This window comes from Serinus canaria, chromosome 3 (genome assembly GCF_022539315.1).
Source record: "Serinus canaria isolate serCan28SL12 chromosome 3, serCan2020, whole genome shotgun sequence".
Lineage (NCBI taxonomy): Eukaryota > Metazoa > Chordata > Aves > Passeriformes > Fringillidae > Serinus > Serinus canaria.
Genome location: NC_066316.1, coordinates 69,124,141 through 69,144,965, shown reverse-complemented (window position 1 = coordinate 69,144,965; position 20,825 = coordinate 69,124,141). Strand labels below are relative to the sequence as shown.

At 45.6% G+C, this 20,825-nt stretch overlaps 2 protein-coding genes across 3 annotated transcripts in view; both read right to left on the bottom strand.

Moving 5' to 3' along the window:
* Positions 1-10,322, bottom strand: part of SCML4 (Scm polycomb group protein like 4) — a 43,286-nt gene extending 32,964 nt beyond the window's left edge. The window contains exons 1-2 of the mRNA XM_009093153.4: positions 10,152-10,322; positions 1,825-1,954 (exon numbers count right to left, since the gene is read on the bottom strand). Coding sequence (XP_009091401.3) covers positions 1,825-1,954; positions 10,152-10,307 — 286 coding nt within the window. The 5' untranslated portion in view covers positions 10,308-10,322. The remainder of the gene's footprint in view (positions 1-1,824; positions 1,955-10,151) is intronic.
* The window catches only part of SEC63 (SEC63 homolog, protein translocation regulator), a 564,354-nt gene that overhangs the window by 463,861 nt on the left and 79,668 nt on the right, over positions 1-20,825 (bottom strand). The gene's annotated exons all lie outside the window — the stretch shown is intronic.

Genomic DNA, 20,825 nt, shown 5'->3' with positions numbered 1-20,825 from the left:
CTGCCCCAGCCAAGCCCTGCATGCTTCCTCTCATAAGCTGCAAAGGCAATTTTTCTACATGCCATCACGCCTGCCAGCAATAGCCAAAAAAATGAGTGGTCTCACTACCATGAACTTATTTTAAGCTTGGCTGAGGCTAACTGCATCTCAGGGGAAGCAGGGATAGAGCTGGGTAACTAAGGGCGACTAAGACACAGCCTAAAGTCAGGCTAAAGTGAGACATATTATAATAGCTGGCTGAGTGTGCTCGAGCTGTCATCTCTCAAACAATATAACATTATCTTCTGACAGAAATCAGATATGTGACAAAAAAACCCCATCAAGCAGAGTGGAGGACATGATGACAGCTGTGTAAAGTTGGAAATAATTTACAGTTTGCATCACCATAATGAAAATCTAGTGCAACTGTCACAGTGCACTCTGCTCCCCCATCATGCAGGGACCAGCAGAAGGGGCTCAAGCAGTACATCCAGGGTAAGCAGGAAGATAATAGCAATCATACTTATCATTATACTGCTTCACACCTTCCAAGTGCCAAACAAACAAAGGGATAGTGCACTGAAAATACAGCAGTGGCTTGCAGGAATTGCAGGGGGATGTCAGAGCGCAGCTTTCCCAGAGTGCCACACCTTGACAAATCTGCAGAATGTGGCTTCTGTGTGACAATCCACTGGTTCTGTTGGGCTCAGCTGTGGGAGGGACTCTGCAGCTTGCAGGCAATGTGCTGAGTCCCCACTGCAGAGCCAGGGTCCCTATAGTCCTTCTGAAGCAGAGAGAGAGGTAAAAGCTGGCTTGAGCTTCCCTTCACCTCCTGCCAGCCCCGCTCTGGTGGGAACCTGCACACTCTGTAGGGAGGCTGCTGGGAGGAAAGGTGCCAGTGGCATGAGGATGGGCAGACAGAGGTGTGGGCACTGCCTGAAATGACCCACGGAGCCCCTGCCTTTGCAGCCACCCTGGGATCTGGCAGGGCTGCAGGACTGTGCCTCCCTGTCCCACTCCAAAAGCAGCCCTGGGCACAACCTCTCAGGGCACTTCCATCCACTCAGCTGCTGTTTGCCAAGTGCTTTGCAGACTTTGTGTGTGAAGGGATAAATGAGAATAAAATATATTATTGTCATTGTTGCTGGGTTTAGTATCATTCTGCCACCAGAGCAGATGGAAAACTTCTCCTCTGTGCATCCCAGCTAAGAAATAATGGGATTTATGTGTTGTGTTTAGATTCTAATGTTATCTAATTCATTTCTCTGCTGAAATCTCAGGGTAAATCATCTGTCTTGTTGATTTTCTTCTCATTTACATCAGTTTAAAAGCCTTGACCTATGTTACTTCTGGTAATATAAACAAAAAGAAGGAGAAAGGCTGTGTTTTCTGACTACATTTGGAAATGGCCATGCCTGCTGCTGGGATAAGGCGTTGAGGTTTTTGTGCTGGTAGCCCTGCCTGCAGTCAGACCATGGCTCCTCCGTTCTTCTCCCCACAGCTGTAACAGATGTTTCATGTTCACACAGGGATTTGGGTTGGTCGCTGCAACATATTAGATGGGGTGAAAATGTTAGGTATAAAATGGAGCATTCATGGCTTTTTGATGTTCCCATTTCAAGAGCAATGGGACTGACATCTCCACTAAACTCGACGCACGGCACTCAAAATACAGCCTTGCAGGGTAACTCTGCTCCTTGTCACTGGTCGCTAGACTAATCTGCAAACACCCCATTTTCATGAGCTCCCCCTGTTCTGGAAAGCCCAGCATCTGGCTGTGACATCTGGCTGCCAGCCCGTGGCTCCTGCTCAGCCCTTGGCCAAGGAGCACTTGAGGCTGAGTACCTGTGAGAGCCTGCGGGGTGTCCGAGTTGGGTACCGTGGCTGCATCCTGGGGGATTGAGCTGATATCTGGCTCCGGCGTGCTTCTCGGAGGAGAGATTGCTAAAGGAGTCATCAGGACACGAGATTTCAGCTGCAAAAAATAATGAAAGTATGCACAAGATATTCCAATTTTATTCTATGTATGTCACGCCCCATGAACTCCCACTCATTAGCAATCTGCTATTGCATCACTTTCTCCAGGCCAGAAGATCCATCCTGCTCCCAGGAGGATACTGGAGCCTGAAGCCTGACTGATTTGCTGCAGACAGCTACTCCTTAAGCTACAGGATGCAAATATTATGCCACCCACTGGGTAGTTATTTACACCTGAGCAAATTGAGCCTAACACTCCAACAAATCAGTGCAATGGCATTTTACGAGCCATTTCATGTGGGTGTAAACAATGCTCCACAACTCAGAAACACGGGGTCTTTAACTGCATCATAATTTAGGGCCAAATTCTGCTCTTGGTTGCAGGGCTGTAAATCTTGTATAAATCCAGTGGCACCAAGAGGCTACTCTGGGCTGACACCCATGTAAATAAGCTCACACTGTGGTCCAGATTGTGTTATTACCAGCTAGTAAATACAAAATGCTGCACTGCTACGCCCAGAGAGCTTTGTGACCTAGCTTGGGGAAGAGAAGCATGATGTGAATTTATGGTGCAATATCACTATGTCTTTATGCTGCCAGTACCTGGCAACATCTCACCAGTCAAATGATGATCAGGGCCTTATATTTAAAAAGGACTGATGTGATGGATGTGACCTGAAGATACCACTCTTGTTTTTCCTTTTGCTAAGGGAAGAAGGGGGAAAGCAGAGAGCCAAGCACACAGCTTGCTGGTTTATATATTTACATGTCCTACACCAAAATGTTCTTCTGACAGGTATTTATTTCCTTTTGTTGTTTTTCAATGGACAATGTACAAAGTATATTTTTGGTAGAAATGAAGTCAGACAACTGCCTCCAAACCAAACCCTGAGCAATCCCTGATGGAGAGTAGAAGTTGTTTCGGATTAAGATTTTTGTTGTCCATGACTATGAATTACAAATGTCTAAAATAATTGTCACTGTTTCAGTATAATGGTAAAAACTAGAAAGCTGGGGAAAGGATAGAGAAGTATATAGGACTTAGGGATACTAAAACTTAGTGAGTTTTTATCTCCCCTAGGGCAGTGAGTTTTTACCTCCCCCTTTTGCTTTCAGTCTGAAAGAGGAAAAAATATTAGATAAGTGGATCTGAGACAAGCTGTGGATTTGATCTCCTGCTGTACGGTAGTTGTATCGTATGGGGGACCCTGAGCTGCCCCCTGGTTAGTGCCATTTCTCACTTGCCTGTGTTGTCCTGCTTTTGTAGAGTTGTCTTGCCTTTGGATTGGGATCAAGAATGACCAACAACAAAGTGCTGTCAGTTTGTTTTCACAGAATCACTGACTATGCTGAGTTGGAAGGGACCCACAAAGATCATCAAGGCCCTCCACAGGACCATCCCCAAGAGTCACACCGTGTGCCTGAGAGCATTGTCCAAATCCTTTTGAACTCTGTCAGGCTTGATGCTTACTTCCTTGGGCAGCCTGTTCTTGTGCCCAGCTGCCCTCTGGGTGAAGAACCTTTTCCTTATATCCAACCTAAATCTTCCCTAACACAACTTCTGGCCATTCCCTCTGGTGCTGTTGCTGCTCACCAGACAAAAGAGATCAGTGTCTGCCCCTCCCTTTCCCCTCATGAGGAAGTTGTAGACTTCAATGAGGTTTCCCCTCGTCTCCTCCAGGCTGAACAGACCAAGTGACCTCAGTCCCTCCTCATAGGGCTTCACCTCAAGGCCCTTCTCCATCTTTGGTGTTCTCCTTTAGATGCTCTCCAATACTTTAATATCTTTTTTATATTGTGGCACCCAAAACTGCCCCCAGCACTCGAGGTAAGGCCGCCCCAGTGCAGAGCAGAGCAGAGCAGGACAGTGCAGAGCAGAGCAGTGACCTCACTTAGTATCCCTTCCAGTCCTGCATCCAAGTCATTTATGAAGATGTTGAAGAGCATAGGGCTGAGGATGGAGCCCTGTGGGAAACCCATGAGTGACAGGTCACCAATCCGATGTCACTCCATTCCCTATAACCCTTTGTGGCTGACTGGTGAGCCAGTTGCTCACCCCATGGTATGATGTGGTTATCCAGCTGTGTGCCAGACATTTTGTCCAGAAGGATACCGGGAGAGAAAGTATCAAAAGTTTTACTGAATGGGAAGAGAACAGAGTTTCAAAGAATCAAGGTCTCCATCCAGTTTGGAATTTATTCCATGGAAGAAGGTGAGAAGCAGCATGATTTATTACATTCTATAGCAATATGTCAATTATTCCCTTTTCTATGGCAAAGTGGGCTGGCAAAGTGAAACATTGGGTAGCCCCTATGTTAGGCTTCTGGGCTTGTTTTTGATCACATATACATATACACGCATATATACAAAGAATATATGCGTGTATATGCGTGTATATATGTGTGTACCAATGTACATATGCGCATTGGTACACACTCCATAGTTATTATATAAAATAGATATGCTTATAGAGAGATGGGCAGATATAGAATCACAAAAGCATTTAGGTTGGAAAAGACTGCTAAGATCATCAAGTCCAATCATTTCCTAACATTGCCAGGACCACTACTATACCATGTCCCTAAACCTACATATCTTTTGAACACTACCGGGCACAGTGATTCCATCATTTCCTTTGTTCCTGTGCTTGAACTCCCTTTTAGTGAAGAATTTTTTCCAAACATACAATCTAAACCTCCCATAGCACAGCTTGAGGCCATTTCCCTTTTCCCTATTGATGGTCTTCCGGGAGAAGAGACCAACCCCACCTGGCTACATCCTCCTGTCAGGTGGCTGTAGAGATTGAAAAGGTCTCCCCCAAACCTCCTTTTCTCCAGGTTAAACAACCCCAGCTCCCTCAGCTGCTCCTCATAAGACTGATGCTCCAGACCCTTCACTGGTTTTGTTGTCCTTCTCTGGACAGGTTCTAGCAATACTTGTATGCTCTCACTCTTACATTTCTCTATATAGACACTAGTTTTGAGACAGTACACCTGACAAATTCTGCTTCACTTGCATGTTGGCTCCCTAATATCCTTACTGGCTCACATTCCTGTAGTCCCAAACAGAGGCACAAAAGCTCCCTCTTCAGCCCCTGAGCCTCAGGAGTGTGTGCTGCTCCATCAACACTGTGCACTGCCTCACCTGCATCATCAGACCTTTTTCTCCTCCTGGATCTTGGAGGCCCAGCCAGGCTTACGTTCAACAGCAAATAAACAGAGGGCAAGACTTGTGTAAACTCTGTAGTGTGGAAGCCCCTTTGTTTGTTTGTGGAAACCTCCCTGTTTTAGTGAACAATTTACAAAAATTAATTGCAAAATTAATTGCAACAAAATGTGCTCTACAGTCTCTGGGTACAGATAAATGTCATTTTATTAGGGGTAGTAGAGAACTGGCCTTTGTTAAATCAAAATAAAACAATGCCTGATTAGTGCAAGAGACAGTGCACTAAGCAAACAACAGCTGAGCTGCCTCCTGGCCACTGAAACCCTGAGTAGTCCCTGAATATAATGAAGGGTAAATCTCAAAGTATTCCATTTAAAGATGTCTTTTCTTGGACTGAGTCTTCTCTATCGAAAAGCCAACCCAACCACCAGCTGACTGACTGAGAACTTGCCAGTAGAAAACACATATGTGTAAGAGTCAAAAAAAGCAGTGAAGAAGAGAGAAAGAGAAAGAGAGACAGAGGAAATCTGTCAGAGCACATTGGGAAATCCTTGTGGTAAGGCATTGGAATCAACTTTTGACTATCAAATGTCGTGAGCTTTAATATGCACAGCATGAGCTGTAGAAGTGCTTGCTTTAAAACAAGATCTACAACCAACTCCCCACTCTTATGGGCTTTCTACCATGGAAATGGGATCAGAGAAAACTGATCAGGGATTTTGGGTAGGAAATAAGTGTGTCTACTTTATCAAAGTCACCATATATTAGATGCAGAGAGAGTGGGCTTTTGTGCCATTGATGCTGGCTACAAGTTTGTATGAGTATGCGGTGGCTGGAGATGGGGAGGATGCAGGAGAGTCCTGGAGTTTTTCTTACAATCTGCACACCTCTTCAGAGAAGCCAGGATTCATCTAACTGGTATTTATGTCACTCCCCACCAAAAAAAAATAAAAATGAAAGAGGGTGAAGAACATTTGCCAGGCAACTTTTTTTATTCCTTAAGATCTCTGCAAGCTTGTATAATAAAATACATGGGAAAGTAACATGATGAACCACAATACAATCTTTCCCTGCATTTTCTTAAACCACTTAGATGCAGGTTCTCATTTTTATGGCTCCCTGTTCCCCTGTACCAGTTGTCCCTTGTCCTGAAAAAACAGTTGCAAAAAAGGCTGGGATTCACCCCCATGAATCTTTGTCCTTCCAGAGGGCAGAAGCACCTCCTGGCAATGAGAACTTTTGCTGCCAGAGAGAGAACCATCTGCAGCCCCTCCAAATGTGCAGTAAGTTGAGTGGCTGAGCCAGCCTGGTCCTCCCACATGGGCTTCTAATGGCTGGACAGAAGGTAGCCATTAAACATACACCAGGGAACCACAGAGCTTCTGAGCACATGTTTTGGGGTCTGTGGCTCTGTGCATTTGGCTGTGAGTGAGGACACTCACAGCACAAGCCCAGTCACTGAGGGTGAGAGGGGAGGTCAGCTGGCAATGGCAAACACAGTCCAAGGTCTTTCTCACCTTTTCTTCTTGTGTTGTGCAATAACTTCCTTCTGCACAGCAAATGATGCGAGCAGGTCTGCACACTCCCTCCTACACCCCATCAGCGTTTCACAGAGAATGAGGCAGGTAACCTTGACAGGAGGGTATACAACCTCCAAATCCAAGGCTGTATCACAGGACAGGTGAATAAACAGGACACTTTAAGGTTGTCTGTGCAATCTCATTCCCAATGCATCCAAATCCTGACTGCTGATTTGTCATCATTAGCATTGACTTCTAGGGCAGCAGGGTAACCTGTGCCCCGTAATGGAACTGTCACTCCACACGTGTGACGCTCACTGCCCGCCCCACCTGGCTGATCTGGGCTGGGGCCACCTCCCCACCTGGGAGCTGCACTGGTTGCACAGAGGCACAAACTGCCCTCAAACTGCTCAAAGGGTGCCATGGCTTTGTTGCCCTCTGGGAGGGACGTGATGATGATCTGTGCTGCAGTGCTGCTCCACGCATGTGTCCCTCCGATGTCCCTCGGATGTCCTCTTTGTAGCACCCTGCAGGGTGACATCCTGCAGGGTGCTACAAACCCTTCCCTCCTACAGCCTTTCCAGGCAGCTCTTCAGGGCTGCTCTCACTCACAGCCAGAGAAACAAAACCCATCCATCCACTAACCTCCCTCTCTGGCTGCCAGAATAGGCTTTTTCCCAGAGATTTAGACAATCAGAAAGAATATTGTATTTTGGGGAAATGTAACATTTTATGGCAAATAGCTCCATGTAAGGTACAAAACAGTTTTTGGAAAAACAGCTGATGAAATTTTATAGCCAAAGCTGTGAAAAAATAAACAGGATAGCAAGGAAAGGACTTTTCTTGGTGATGAAGTGTGATGAAATGTCATTTCAGGAAGAAACAGATATTTCCTTTAATATCAACGAAAACAGGCAATGGGTCACCTGTCTATAAAGAGCATGGGATTGAAAATGTCTGTTATTCACATCTTGGTCAAAATAAATTTCAATCTAGGCTGTAAATTCCTAGTTTCTTAAAAATTCAGAAGTATTTTTCCATCTGTTCTGTAACAATTCAGCTCTCTGGCTGCTATAAAGAATTTGGTCGTCTGCCATTTGGGCAGGGAGTAATTTTTTAAAATGCATTTAAGTCTTGCGGTATCTGAAACTCACACAATTACCAAGCTAATTAAATCAAGCTAGAGTTCCCCATCAAAAAATGTAATTTTTGACTCACTCTGGGGAAGTGCTTTGGATGGAGAGGGGCTCATTTCAGCAGAGCACACAGCGTACAAAGACGCCTCATGGAAAACGTTGCTTTGGTGTACAAATCCTACAGCACAAATCAACAGCACCAGGCCAGGTGCCATGGGTGCTGCAGATCTTGAGTGTCAGCCCCATCCACCTGAGCCATTGGATATAAAAGGATGCCTTTTAATGTGCCATGCTGGCCTAGAAGGAACCTCATCTCAGATCCAGTGCCGAAGGAGGGATGCTCTGGCCTCCTCACTAAGTGCCTGGGGACAAAGAGGAGGAGGGTGTGGTACCCAGCCAGGGATAAAGTGTCCCTTTGGAAGAAGTGGGGGACACAGCAATCAAATGCTCAGCCATGCAGGTCCAAAGCACAGTGTTACTGCAGCACTTCCAGGAATTTAGGTCTACCACTTCTGCCATTTCTAAGTGCATGGTGGTTTGTAAAAGATTTTTTTCCAGGTGGGTGCGTACATTTGGGATAGAATGGAACATATTCCACAGCTTTTTTTTTTTTTTTTTTTTTTTTTTTTGGTCAAATTACAAATCAAATGCAAATGCATGACCAAGAAGTGGGGGTCACCAAGACAAGCAGGGACAAAAGGGACAGGGTCTGAAATACCCTCCATACAAGGTCATTTTGGTATTTGGCAAATCACTCAATCTCGAACATCAAAGACCCAATTTCAGCACATCTCCAAAGTATTATTGTCCAGACTGGATGGTTTTGATCTGAAGAGTCTGCAAGTCACCCAGCTTTACTGATAATAACTAAATTACATGAAATAAATAAATATAATATATAATAAACTTGATATAAGAAATACCTCAAGTAAAGCAATTCAGATATTTCCATCTTGGAGTTTTATCCTGATATGAAGTGAAAAAATAAAAAGTATTTCCATATCCCACATTTTACAAAGCACTTGAATATTTGCCCCAGTCTTAGCTTGGAGCTCTATTTTGGACTACTGTTGGACAGAGGTTAGGGGATGGGAGGAAGAAGGTCTGGCAGGAGGTGAAAAGGAGGGAAAGGTAAAGATGAGAGTAGCCTGCTCTTGATTAGGCTCAAGTCCAAGGCTCACGGCAATCAAACAATCCCTGTGTCCAGAGCTCAGCCAGCAGAACCATGCATGGGACCTTGTTGCTCCCTATGAACCAGGAGAGATCCATGGAAGAGTCAGGCAACGCCCCGGACAAGACCTTCTCCAGGAAGGCTGGGTCAGCCTTGTGCATACCCTGATTGTTTTATTCACTTTTCTGTCTTGAAACCACGAACCCAAGCAGCTCTGATTTTCCAAGAGTCAGCAATTTGCCCTCCTTGTGCAGCACTCTGCATGTCTGTACCAGTGCCATTCAAAACAAGGAACAGGCATGGCAAACATGCACAGTGCCCCGAGCTGGCTGGGGACAGAGACTGAGAGATCAACAGAGCAATCTGCTGAACACAAGACCCCTTACTAAGCTGTGGCCCAATTTCACTCCCCAGAACAAATTCTCCTTCCCTGAGCATCACAGTCCCATTTTTGCCTGGTGTGAGGCATCACAGCGGCACTGCTCCCACTGCAGTGCTCAGCCCACTGCAAGTGGTGTGGTGGGAGAGACCCAGCCCAGCAGCAGCATCGGAAGGGCTTAAGGCACTAAGGGCTCCTGGCTTTCTTTAGTTCTGCCTTTGCCCCAGGGTTGCACAGAGAGCTGGGCAGTGAGCAGATAAATAAAGTGAAATACCTTATTTTTCTCAAATGCTCTTCTTTTCTTTTTTCCTTTCCTTTCCTTCCCCCCCCCCCCGCTGTATTTCCACTCTCCTGTATTCCTTTCTTTCTCTCTTCAGTTTGTTCTATTTCTAATCACTGTTAGTGAGAGAGAGGAAAGTGCCAGATGAGAAACCATTCCCCAAAGGTGCGCAGCCATCCCACAGTGTTGTGGAAAATGTTTTCCACAACACTATGGAAAACATTTTCAAACACACCAAATTAAAATAATTTTAACCTTTGGAAAAATATACACGGTGTGGTTCTTGGGGTGTCCTGTGCAGGACCAGGAGTTGGACTCAATGATTCTGATAGGTCTCCTTCAACTTAGAATACTCTACAATTCTGTGATTTTTTTCACCAGCTCAGGTAGAAGAGAACCCAGCTTCTCTTTTGTTTATTTTTTTCTTTGCATTGCCCAGACTTGCACAACTTTTCTTCTGTTTCTGCATTTCAGCTGAAATTCTAGAAGAACTTCATGAAGACCACCAGGAGGTGGACAAGGAATGTGAAAGCCATGCATCTACCTTGTGCCCAGGTTTTCTCCCTCTCTTCTTTGGGATCTTCATGCCTGGCAGAGCACCAGCTGGTGCAGAGAAGAGGTTGTGAACAGCCATTTTGATGGGTGCTGGCTGGAGCGGGGGTCGCCCTCGCTTCTTCCCTGCCATCCTGGGGGACTGCATCTCCCCAGCAGCCAGGCTGGGGTCCAGGCACGGTGGGTGGCTCATCTGCCCTAAGGAGACAGAAAAAAAAAAGCAAACAAACTCTTTATTTAATTTTCATTTTATTTTGTTGGGTTTTTTTTATCCCAAGGCAGTTCTCTCAATGCTGTAATTTTCCTTCTTACCAATGCTCACAAAACAGCAATTAACACATCACAGATGTATGACCCTGGGTGGGATTCACCTGACCACAGCCTTATCTTCACCTGACCACAAAGCCCTTATCTTTCCCACTTCCCTCTCCTGATCCTGAGTACAGTAGGGGGAGTTGCTTAGCTGGTGAGGCTTCTATTGCAGATGTCCAAGAGGTGAATCCCACAATCTTGGGGATACCACCTCGACTCTGCATCCTGCAGATAAGTGTGATGAAGGCTTGATCATGCAGCCATCAGTCAGAGGGGGTTTGGAGTAGATGTTCTCCTAAAGTCCCTGCCAACCTGATTTTTCTCACAAATTCTGTGGTTCTGCAAATCCTACCTCACCTCAGAAGTACTGCCAATACCAGAATGGACTTCCCTCCTCTACACCCACAGCCCTCCTGCGTGGGGAGGCTGGGCTGAGCCATGGGGCTGCCAGCATGAGGTACCCATGTTAGAGGGTAATTGCCAAACATTTCCTCTCTGCAATTGTATAACATCTGTTACCATGCATGTTTGTAGTGGGCTTTTGGATCTACTCCATCAGCACAGTTACTTCACCACAACTCCATGCAGCTGCTGAACCTGAGCAGGGGTAATGGAGTGGAATCTGGTCCATTTTCCTCTGCCCAGATTTTAATAAAGAAAACAAATATACAGCTATATGAACAATACCAAGGGAATATACAGCATCCTTCACAGCTTATAGTAAGTGTCACCTAAGAACAAAGGTTAATTTAAAAAAACCAGCTGTAGCAATATGTTTCCAAATATTGTTTTGTCCAGGCATTTGATTTCCTGCATATGGGCGGAATAGTAGTCCCAGTTCTGTGTGCATGCACTGCTAGACACAAAGGTCCAAGCAATTCTCAAACTTTTATGATGAACCTTGCAATGGCTAATGTTGTCAAAATTGTGCTCCCTCAGGCCAGTGATAATGGAAGACTCCCTGTTTTCTGGGTTTTTTCCACAGAGCAGGCTCATAGCTCTCTCAGCTTCAGAGAAAACCTAAAGATCTGGTTCAAGAGCATTCTCTAAAAAAGCAAATAAACATCTGTTTATTACTACAGACAACCACAATTTTTTACAAAATCTATAGACTACAAATTTCACAATTTCAGGACCCAGTGTGACCAGAGCTGATGTTGCTGGGAATGAAATTGGGATTGCTCACTCACATGGTGGGAAGGGTACCACTTGATAGGGGCCTCTGGTGACAAGTATCTGCAGCTGGGGGCTTCCTTGTTTCAATGGCAGGTATGTTATGCCTAGTTAAAACTCTGTAAGTGTGACTAACCAAAAAGAAACCCACTTTTATGGTATTATCCATATTATCCAGTTTACACAACGATAAAAAAATAGAGAGCTCCCAGCCCTACCCTCCAGTAAATGCATTTATTTGCAATATCTTAAAACCTGCGTGTTTTCAATAATGCTAGGGGTATCTGCTCTGTTCAGATAGATCCACTGTATATGATGGGACTTCTAGATTGATTATAACATTTCCAATCTTCAACCCCACCTACCTAAAACTCTCAAGCAAATACTAAATGTCAAACATCAGAGCAGAGCAAACATGCAGTGCCTGATTTTCCATATTGTCCACAGGCACTGTGGTTGCACTCGCTCTCCAGGCATGCTCAGCCAGCTTGGGAGCCCCACGAGAGCCTGCCATGGGGCTCTGACTTCTACCAAAGAAAAGTCTCATGTGACTGCAGAGAGTGTCCTTTCAGGGTTAAAATCATCAGGCTTGCCACACCAGAGTTAAATGGAAAGGCCCAGTTTTATCCTGAACATCACTGCTTTCCTTCTGCCTTCAGCAGTGCTCATTTTCCTCCCTGTAGTGCTTTCTGAGGGACACCCTCTGTGTCTCTTCCACCTCCCAAAACAAAACATTCCCAGGATCTTACATTACAGGCTGTCCGTAGGCAGGCAGTTCAGCAGGGAAAGGAAATGCAACAATTTCCCTGGATTTGGCACCAAGACACACTGAAAGCCCAGTGCTGCAGGCTCTGCACTTGGGTCTGCTTTAAACAAAACCTTGCAGAGGAGCTTGGTGGAACCTGAGGAAGACAAGTGCAGCCCAGGTTTGCTCCCTGCTTGAGGAAGGGAGTGGTTCCTGCAGAAGGGACCACTGGTGGCCATGGGGCTGTGAGAGAGAGGCTGTGCACCTGCAGGGGACACCACACTGCATTGTCTGCTTCATGCTCTCCTCTGATGGGAAAAGTAGCTGATGGCACCTCAGAAACTCTGAGTTATCAACCCCAAAAACAAGAGGTACTGATTCAGAGCACTTCTTTGTCGAAAATGTTGCTTTCTTTTGCAACTGCTGAAGTAGTAAATGTGTGGTGGTCAGGAGACACAATAAATTTTTACAATCACAGATTTTTGTGCTTTTTCTGCCCCCCCCAATACTCGTGACACTGTGCTTTGGCAAAACCTCTTAGAGCTCCTCACCACATGTGAGGAGCTGACACACAAGACCCAGATGAACTGTGCACAACAGGATCTCAGTGTAACCAACTTGATTTGATACAGCAAAGTCATTGTCAACTTCAGCATCCAAGCTGTTGTAATTACATTTTATTACAAGCCCAACCGTGACTTGATTCTCCTTTCTTGTGTGCTGAGGGAAATGTGAGTGCTTTTGGTGGCATTTATTGTCACACTGCTGCAGATCCTGTGAGGCAAAGGTGCTCCCCAGCAGCAGGGAAGGGCAGCAGACACACGAAAACTGCTCCTGCCTGACAGTGAGGGGTCACAGCAAGAGCTTCCCTGACAGCCAGGAGGAAGCTCTTGGGTAGGCTGGAAAAACACACAGTCAAATTGCAGGTTGGCCAAAGAGGTCAGAGGGACACCGGGGCTTGCCTGCCTGCCCCCCAGCAAAGTCAGGGTGTTACCTTGGAATGACTTTCCTGGGCCAGCTCTGACTGCTGCCACAGCCTGGGCTTGACCCACAGCTCAGTGCTGGAAAGATTGGTGAGTTCAAGGCAAGTCATGAGAGTTTGATGAAATGCAAGGGCAAATTCAAGGAAGCAAATTACAGGCTACTAACAAAGGCATCTCCTCAGTTCAGGAAAGCACTCTAGTACAAATAGCTTGGGAGAACGCCCTGGGAGGGAAATCAGTGTATGTTTGCCCTGTCCTTGTACTTTTCCAAAGCTTTTGGATGCCCAAGGATGGTGCAGCTTCAGTCTGACCTGGGTCTATCACTTTTGTATTCTTAGTTTAAAAATAACAGCAGGAAACTGCATTTATGGCTTCTCATCACTTAATGCAGGGCTAGGCACAGGGTAACCTCTCCTGACCTGTCTCTCAAACAGTGCCATTTGGAAATACAATTTCTAACCCTGCCTTCCACATCAGGTCCCAGAGAGGAGGCAGCAGGGAAACACCTCTCCCCACCTTGACACCTTGGCAAGCACTGCAGGAAGGATGAAATCTCATCCCTTGGGGCAGCAGAGGTTCAGCTGTAACTTCAGAGGATCCTGAGGGGCACAGCAGTCTGCCCCATGGGATGCCAGGGCTGGGGAGAAAACATTCCCAAGGCCAGCACTGCTGAGCTGTAGGGTGTTTCTCACAGCCCATGCTTTGCACCATGCACACCTTGCACCACGTGTTGGTGCGTGTGCTGTGCAATTAGCAATGCAGATCACTGTGCTGGAAGCTCCCTCAGCGGAGAGCAGAGGGAGCTACAGTGCACTTCCTCCCAAGATGAGTGTTTTTGATGGACTGCAAAGATCCATTCTTAATAAAAATAAATGTCTGCAATAAATGCAGCTTTTAAGCTGCGCTCCAGTAACTGCAAGGACTGAAGGTAAAAATACCCCATTAAATTTTATACTGCTAATTCCACAGGACGATCATTTAAACTTGGTTTATACCAGGTCTCATGCAAACCTGTGCCTGGACAGGCACAGGGATGACACATAGGGAAGGAACAAACAATTCCTGCTGTTAGCCAAAGAAACATTCAGGAGTGCAGTCAAGTAGAAAATGTGCCTGTTCCTCAGCAGCTGAATGATATTCCCCTTCCCTCCCCTACACCCATTGCTCCCAGCTGCAGAAAGACTCTGACCTGTCAGCATTTGCAGCCCTGCCTCTACTCTTGACTCCTGCAGAGCTTTGTGTCTCACTGATCTGCATACCCAACAGTGGTGTGTGGAATGGGGAAAAGAGATAAACTTCTTGTGATCTTGTCTGTCTTTTCTTCAGATGTTGTGCAGGAAAGCAGGTTTGTGGGGGAATATCACATTGTTAAACAAGAGGGAGGGGATACCTTTCAGTCAGTAACATGACTATTTTCCCCTCTTTCTCTGTGCACAGCAGGGCAGCCCTTTGACTGTGACCACTCAGAGATGATGGTCTGAGGAGTAGGTGAGCAAAAAGAAAAGCATTGTCAGATCCAGAAGCCAAGCTTTAAACCTGCCTGCTCCTCCTGGGGAGTATTCAGGGACATGAGACATCACACATCTCTTCGTCGTGAATACCAAAGCAGCGGTGCAGAGTACATGAAAGGTAAGAGTTTAGTGAAGCAGACAGTAGGAATTTTTGCTAATAAAAGCATTGAGCCAATATTCTCTGCATGTCTGTATGTGATTGCCTAATGACCTCTCACGGTGAACACCCATTTCACCATTGCTCAAAGAAAGGTCAGGATAATTTTTATCTGTGGCACAAAGTTCTTTTACAGTGATTTGCAAAAGGCTTCTCTTTTCTTGCCTATTGCTTTGGGGATTGAAATGAGAAGCTACTTCTCTGAGGGACTCTTTTGCTCATTTTGACCCCAGGAAGAGTATTTCTACATAGAATTCTTGAGACTGTCTAGCCAACAGGATATAAGTAGACAGGCCTATTTTCCCACATCAATAATTCAAGAAAAAACCCTAACACAAATATCTATGCTAGCTGTGGGAACCAAAAATGGGATTCATCCCACCTAATTTCAAACCCCAGTTTATCTTCACCTCTTTATAGTTGCCTCTGGTCATTTTAATGTGATACCCTTTGTCACATCTGCCAAAATATCTCACACCCTTCAGGTCATCTATGTGTGTGAGATATTTCCATCTAAGGTGCCACTAGATGGTTATTTTAGACAACCAGACTTAGTAACAGATGAAGACACATAAATGCCTACATTAAAACACTTGGACACAGGTGTCTCAATGGTGCTGGATGCCTAACATCCCATGGTGTCAGGACAGATGTGGCCAGAGTGGTTGAAGGTGCGGGGATGTCTCCAGACATAAATGGTTGAAGTTGTCCAGATATAAATGTGGCTTTAGTGGCTCTAGGGTCCACTGATCAGGTTCAGTTCGTCCCTTCCTTGTAGACATCTGTATTTAAATGTCTTAAACCAAAATTTTTCTCATTTCTGAAAGTTAGGTTTGACTTATCTATTTTATACCCAACACTAGGGTGAAGTTTATCGTGTCCTATGTGTACTTGCTTCTTCTGATTATAAAATGAGTCCAGAAAAACCCAAACTCATGTCTAGATATCTGCAAGGCCTTTGTGAATCCTGCACTTGGTTGCTCATGCCTATGTGCAGTGGGCAGTTCTGTGTTGCCCTGTGCTCCTGGTTAGTAGTGCCTTACATTGCAGAGGAAAGCGTTGCCTTTTTGAAAGTGAAAACTCAAGCTTCCTAGGTAAGAAAGATGAGATTCCTGAGCTTGTTTCAGCCTCATTGTCAGGTTCCAAGTTAGGAATTTACTATCCTTTCAGTGTCTCACTTCTCCCACATGTCCCACAGAATCCCCTGAAGGGGCCAGCAGAGAACCAAACAATGGAAAGCAACTTTCCTGGGTCAAGGCCAGCTGATTGCAGGATCCAGGCTCCTCACACTCCCATCACCCATACCCAACCACTGCCACATGTTGTTTCTCAAGGCAAAGTGAGCAAAATATTTCAGTACCTCTCATTTGAATAAATTAATATGTTAACCCCCATAGCTCCTTGAGAAGTTTATTTTTGCCAGCTATTTTATGGTTTAGACATTTTCAGAAGCAATTTAGTAAAGCTGAAGAAAATGCAAACAGTGAGTCTTCTTGAGAGTGCCTTCTTCTTGAAGGCACTCTCAAGAAGACTGATCCTGAGGTATTCAAATGGATATTTGTGAGTTTTCCCTACGTGGAGCAGCGCTACAGTGAAGAGTGTACACAGGTACAAGAGGGGTGAAGGACTGCAAAAACATGGATTTCTAATGAGCTTTACTCTCTTGTTGGAAGTGGTAGCCCTGTATCATCATCTCCTTGCAGCACAGAAGAAATTTAACTCTCCTTGATAGAGCTGAAAGTAGTTGCAGCATCCAAAACAACATTCAGTGGCATCTGTCACTACATAGACTTTGTGTACCTTGCCCTGGAACCACCATGTCAGCCAAGGACACCGTGGGAGATGACAGTTTTCCTTCAGTGACATCACTTTGTACCCGAGATATTCATGGCAAAAAGTTGGTTCATTTATTTAGTTTACTTTCCTGCAGAGTAAGACTTCATGTATTCACAGACTCATGCTCTCCTTCACTCCTCATATGACTTTTGTTGCTTTGTTTCAAACAGACCTGATGGAGCACAAGAGCAAGATAGGTGCAGGTGTAGTGGAAATGTGCAAAAGATGGAGATGTGAGACCCCAGTTGTGCTCTTACAAGACAATGAGAGCAGAATACACAACATAAGAGTTTGATGCTGGGGAAAAAATCTTGTGAGACCTGACACCCTCTCAGATACCAGAATCAGGCAGTTACAGGTCACCAATGTCACCAGTCTACAGAAAACCAACATCCTTTTCTCCTCTGCTCAGGAAACTACCTGAGGCTGTTCCTGTAAATGCTGTGATTGACTTTGTGCCTGTCCCATGGGAGCTGAGGAGGTGCAGCAGCCAGTCTGGGCATGGGTGGCACTCTGCTGGTTGGCTTTCACAACTTGGAAATTGGCACATTTCTCTTTGCAGGTGCTTTCAGGCCTTTGCACCTGCATGTCTCCAGCCTGTGCTGAAGGTTACCCTGTAATAGCAATTCTATATTGCTTCATTAAATAATTTGCCAGAGGATCCAAATCAAACAGAGTTAAAGCAAGGAAGCACCCTTTTACGCTTGCAAACGTGTCTCAGTGCAGCAGAAACTCATCAATGTGTCTGCCACAGGTGCTCTGCTGCCTGCTCCAGGTTCAGGAGTGGTAGAAGGGGTCCTGCAGCAGTCTTGCTCTTCAGCTGCTGAGAGCAGGTCCTGGTATTTTCAGTCACTGCATTGGGGTGGGAAAGGACTGTGCAGCATGCAAGCAGTGTCTGTGCTGTATCCTGCCCTCTTCTCTCTCTCACCATCTGGGTGCCTTAATGAAGAGACAGGGAGCTGGTAGAAAAAACCACAGGATTCTTCAGAATCCAGACAAAAATTGTTGATGGTGTTTGCACCTTTTGCTGTTACTAAGAGCAGAAGAAAGGGAAAATGGTTCCCAGTGCCTTCTTAGAGCCTGATTATTTTTTTAGTTAAATTCATCAGCAGTGGCAGTGCTGTCCTTGAGGAGGTGTTCTTTTGAAGGATAGCACCCTGGTGACAGCAGGTAGAGCAGTAGCTGAATGCCCCTTCTCACTCAGGTTTGCTTAATGAGCCAGAAGAACCTGAAAACTCTGGCGAGAATGGGACCCCCAGGAGCAGCTGAGGCCAGCCTCGCCTCCTGATCTTACCTTTCTTCATTTGGTCTGACATTTTTGTTGCAGATGTGCAGCCTGTAGCAGAGAGTTGGGGGAATGAAACTTTATGGAGAGTGAGTGAGTACAGGCAGAGCACCAAAGGAAAGACGTGAAAAATGGATGAGCGAGGCCGTGAGAGTGGCAAGGGTCACTCTGCAGACATGGCAAAGGAAAATGTGCACAAAGAAGGGACAAAGCAAAGGCAATTCCTTCCTTCCTTCCCTCTCTAGCTTAGGTGGGGCTAGTGGCCCCACTTCTGATACTGCAGAGAAGCAGAAGGAATGCAGCAGACTTGGTGAGCAGCAGGCATGGGAGGGGTTCCACTTGCAGATCTTTGCCTCAGACTGTGGTTTACCATTTGCAAGACAAGGTCCCAGAAAAACAACTTGGATCCTTCCCCTCGCTGTCCTGAGACTTCCTGCCTCAGTTTCTGTGTATGCACAGGTGCCATTTTGTTTTGCTAAAAAGACCCTCTGAAAATCCCCTGTCCTGAAATCCTGGGGGTGGCAAAATGGGCTGCTGGGGGATCTGTGCAAAACTCCCTCTAGGATCTTGGAGAGGTGGGATGGAGAGCTAAGGCCAAGGGCTGAGTATTATAAGGTTGGTATCTATTATACAAGTAGATGCTCCTGCAGACTTCCAAGCTCTGCTTGCCAGGCCTTCCTATCAGGCTTCCTCCACTTCATTTCCTCACCTGCCCTGCCTGATCTGAGCATCCTCCCCTTGGTGCTGACAGGCTGCAAAGTCTCCAAAGGAGATAGGTTGTCTCCCCCACTGCCTCCACAGCCATTGTGCTCCTGTTTAGGTGGCTCATGAGACCCTGCATCCATCCCCAGCATCCCTCTGGATGCAGGGATGTGTAATGGAGGGTTGATCCCTTTCCAGGTTGCAATCAGCCTCCACCTGCTTCTCTGCCACCCTGCTTTTGACCACCTGCAATTTGGGACTGAATGAATTTTCCAGTGACTGGGAAGACTGTAACACAGAGCACATCATTCCTCTCTCCCTGACCTACCAGGTGTGATTTCCAACACCAAGATCCTCGAGTTTCAGTTTCCCCAACTCTAACCCCAAGTGCTGCAGATGCAAAGATGCCCAGTATGTCTGATAGTGTGACATTAATTAATTCATCAATTAATTATATGGCACTGAGGCTGTGATTCTGAACCAGCAATTTAATGTAAACATGTCTGATCCCTGAAATCATTGGTAATTAACAGAAAGAATCTCTAGAACAGAAACTGGAGTCAAGTTGAAAAACTCCCTGTCTTCCCCAGATTCAGGTTAATAAGAAATATAAGCAAAGTTTATATGGTAAAAGAGAAAATCGTCATGATGAACAGCTGGAGGTTGTCTGGATGTTTTGTGCTGGCATTTATTGCCTCCTGTGCTGCTCTCAGTGTTTCATTATGGCTTACACACTGCCATCCTGAGTTACCTTGCCAAGTAAGTACATTTCTAATACAGAGACAGCCCCTGTCCTGAGTACAGATGCCATCATTCCCCACCTTTCTTGAGCTCATAATATGGGATAAAATCTCCATTTTTCCTTCCTTTCCAGGTTATATCTACTACCTGAAATCGCCGGGGCTAATGTGCCCGTTTTGGGAAAAAGATGTGGAACTCTCCCCTCTTTCCCACTGAAATATGCCTTGCAGGCAGTCTGAGCATCAAAGAAGCAGTCCACTGCTTCTCCAGTTGCCCACAAATGCTATCCCAGCAGCATGCTGGGGAGCCCTGGGATGCTTGGCTGCCATGCCCAGCCCCCTGCTCCTGCACCAGCCCATGTGCTGCCTCCCATTCCACCACCAGGAACAGCCAGCCCCTGACTCCAGGAGGGTTTTCCGTGCATACCAGAGCTGATGTACCTACCACAGATATCTGTCCCAAGAAATAAATTAGCCCCCTAAATCTGAAGAACTGATATTACAAAAGTCAGTAGGGAAATATCTTTTTTTGGACAGAGGGCAGAAATTTCACACATTTCTCACATAAAGTTAACTTTATTCCTTAGGGATCTGATGTACTTTTATATTACATTTTGAGAAACAATACTTATAAAAGATTCATTATTTTCTGGCATAAACTGGAGTAGTTCTTGTGTTTCTGTCTTTAGAGATTTCAGGGACCACAGATTCTGAAGATGCTGAAAGCTTCCACTTCCACACATGAGAGATACATTTATATTCAAATCACATTTTAACATTTTTATTGGACAGCATGAATAAAAGGATTAATATTAATTTAATAATTAAGTTCAGGAATAAGAAAAGCATGTGCATTACTAACTAGAGCCTGCAGTGTTAACCTGGACTGTTTGAGAACCGGATGGTCAGCCCAGTGCAACTGCTTCCCACTCCAGCAGAAAAGCTCTGGTGCCCCAGCAATCGCTTGGCAGGCTGGCAGAGGGTAGTGGGGAAGTTTCAGACCATCAGCTGTGATTGTTTTGCTGGCACACCCCTTTTAGGAAGGTGAGTTCTGGCCGCTCACAGGCTTGCTGTCTGCCTGGACATTGGATCTGTCCTTGGGGGAGGCTGCAGGTGGTTCTCAAAGTGCAGATTAGATACATCTGGAATAAAAATGTCCTGGGAAACTGCAAAATATTCCAGACCTAAGACTGAACCATGGGAATATCATGCAGCAAGTTTG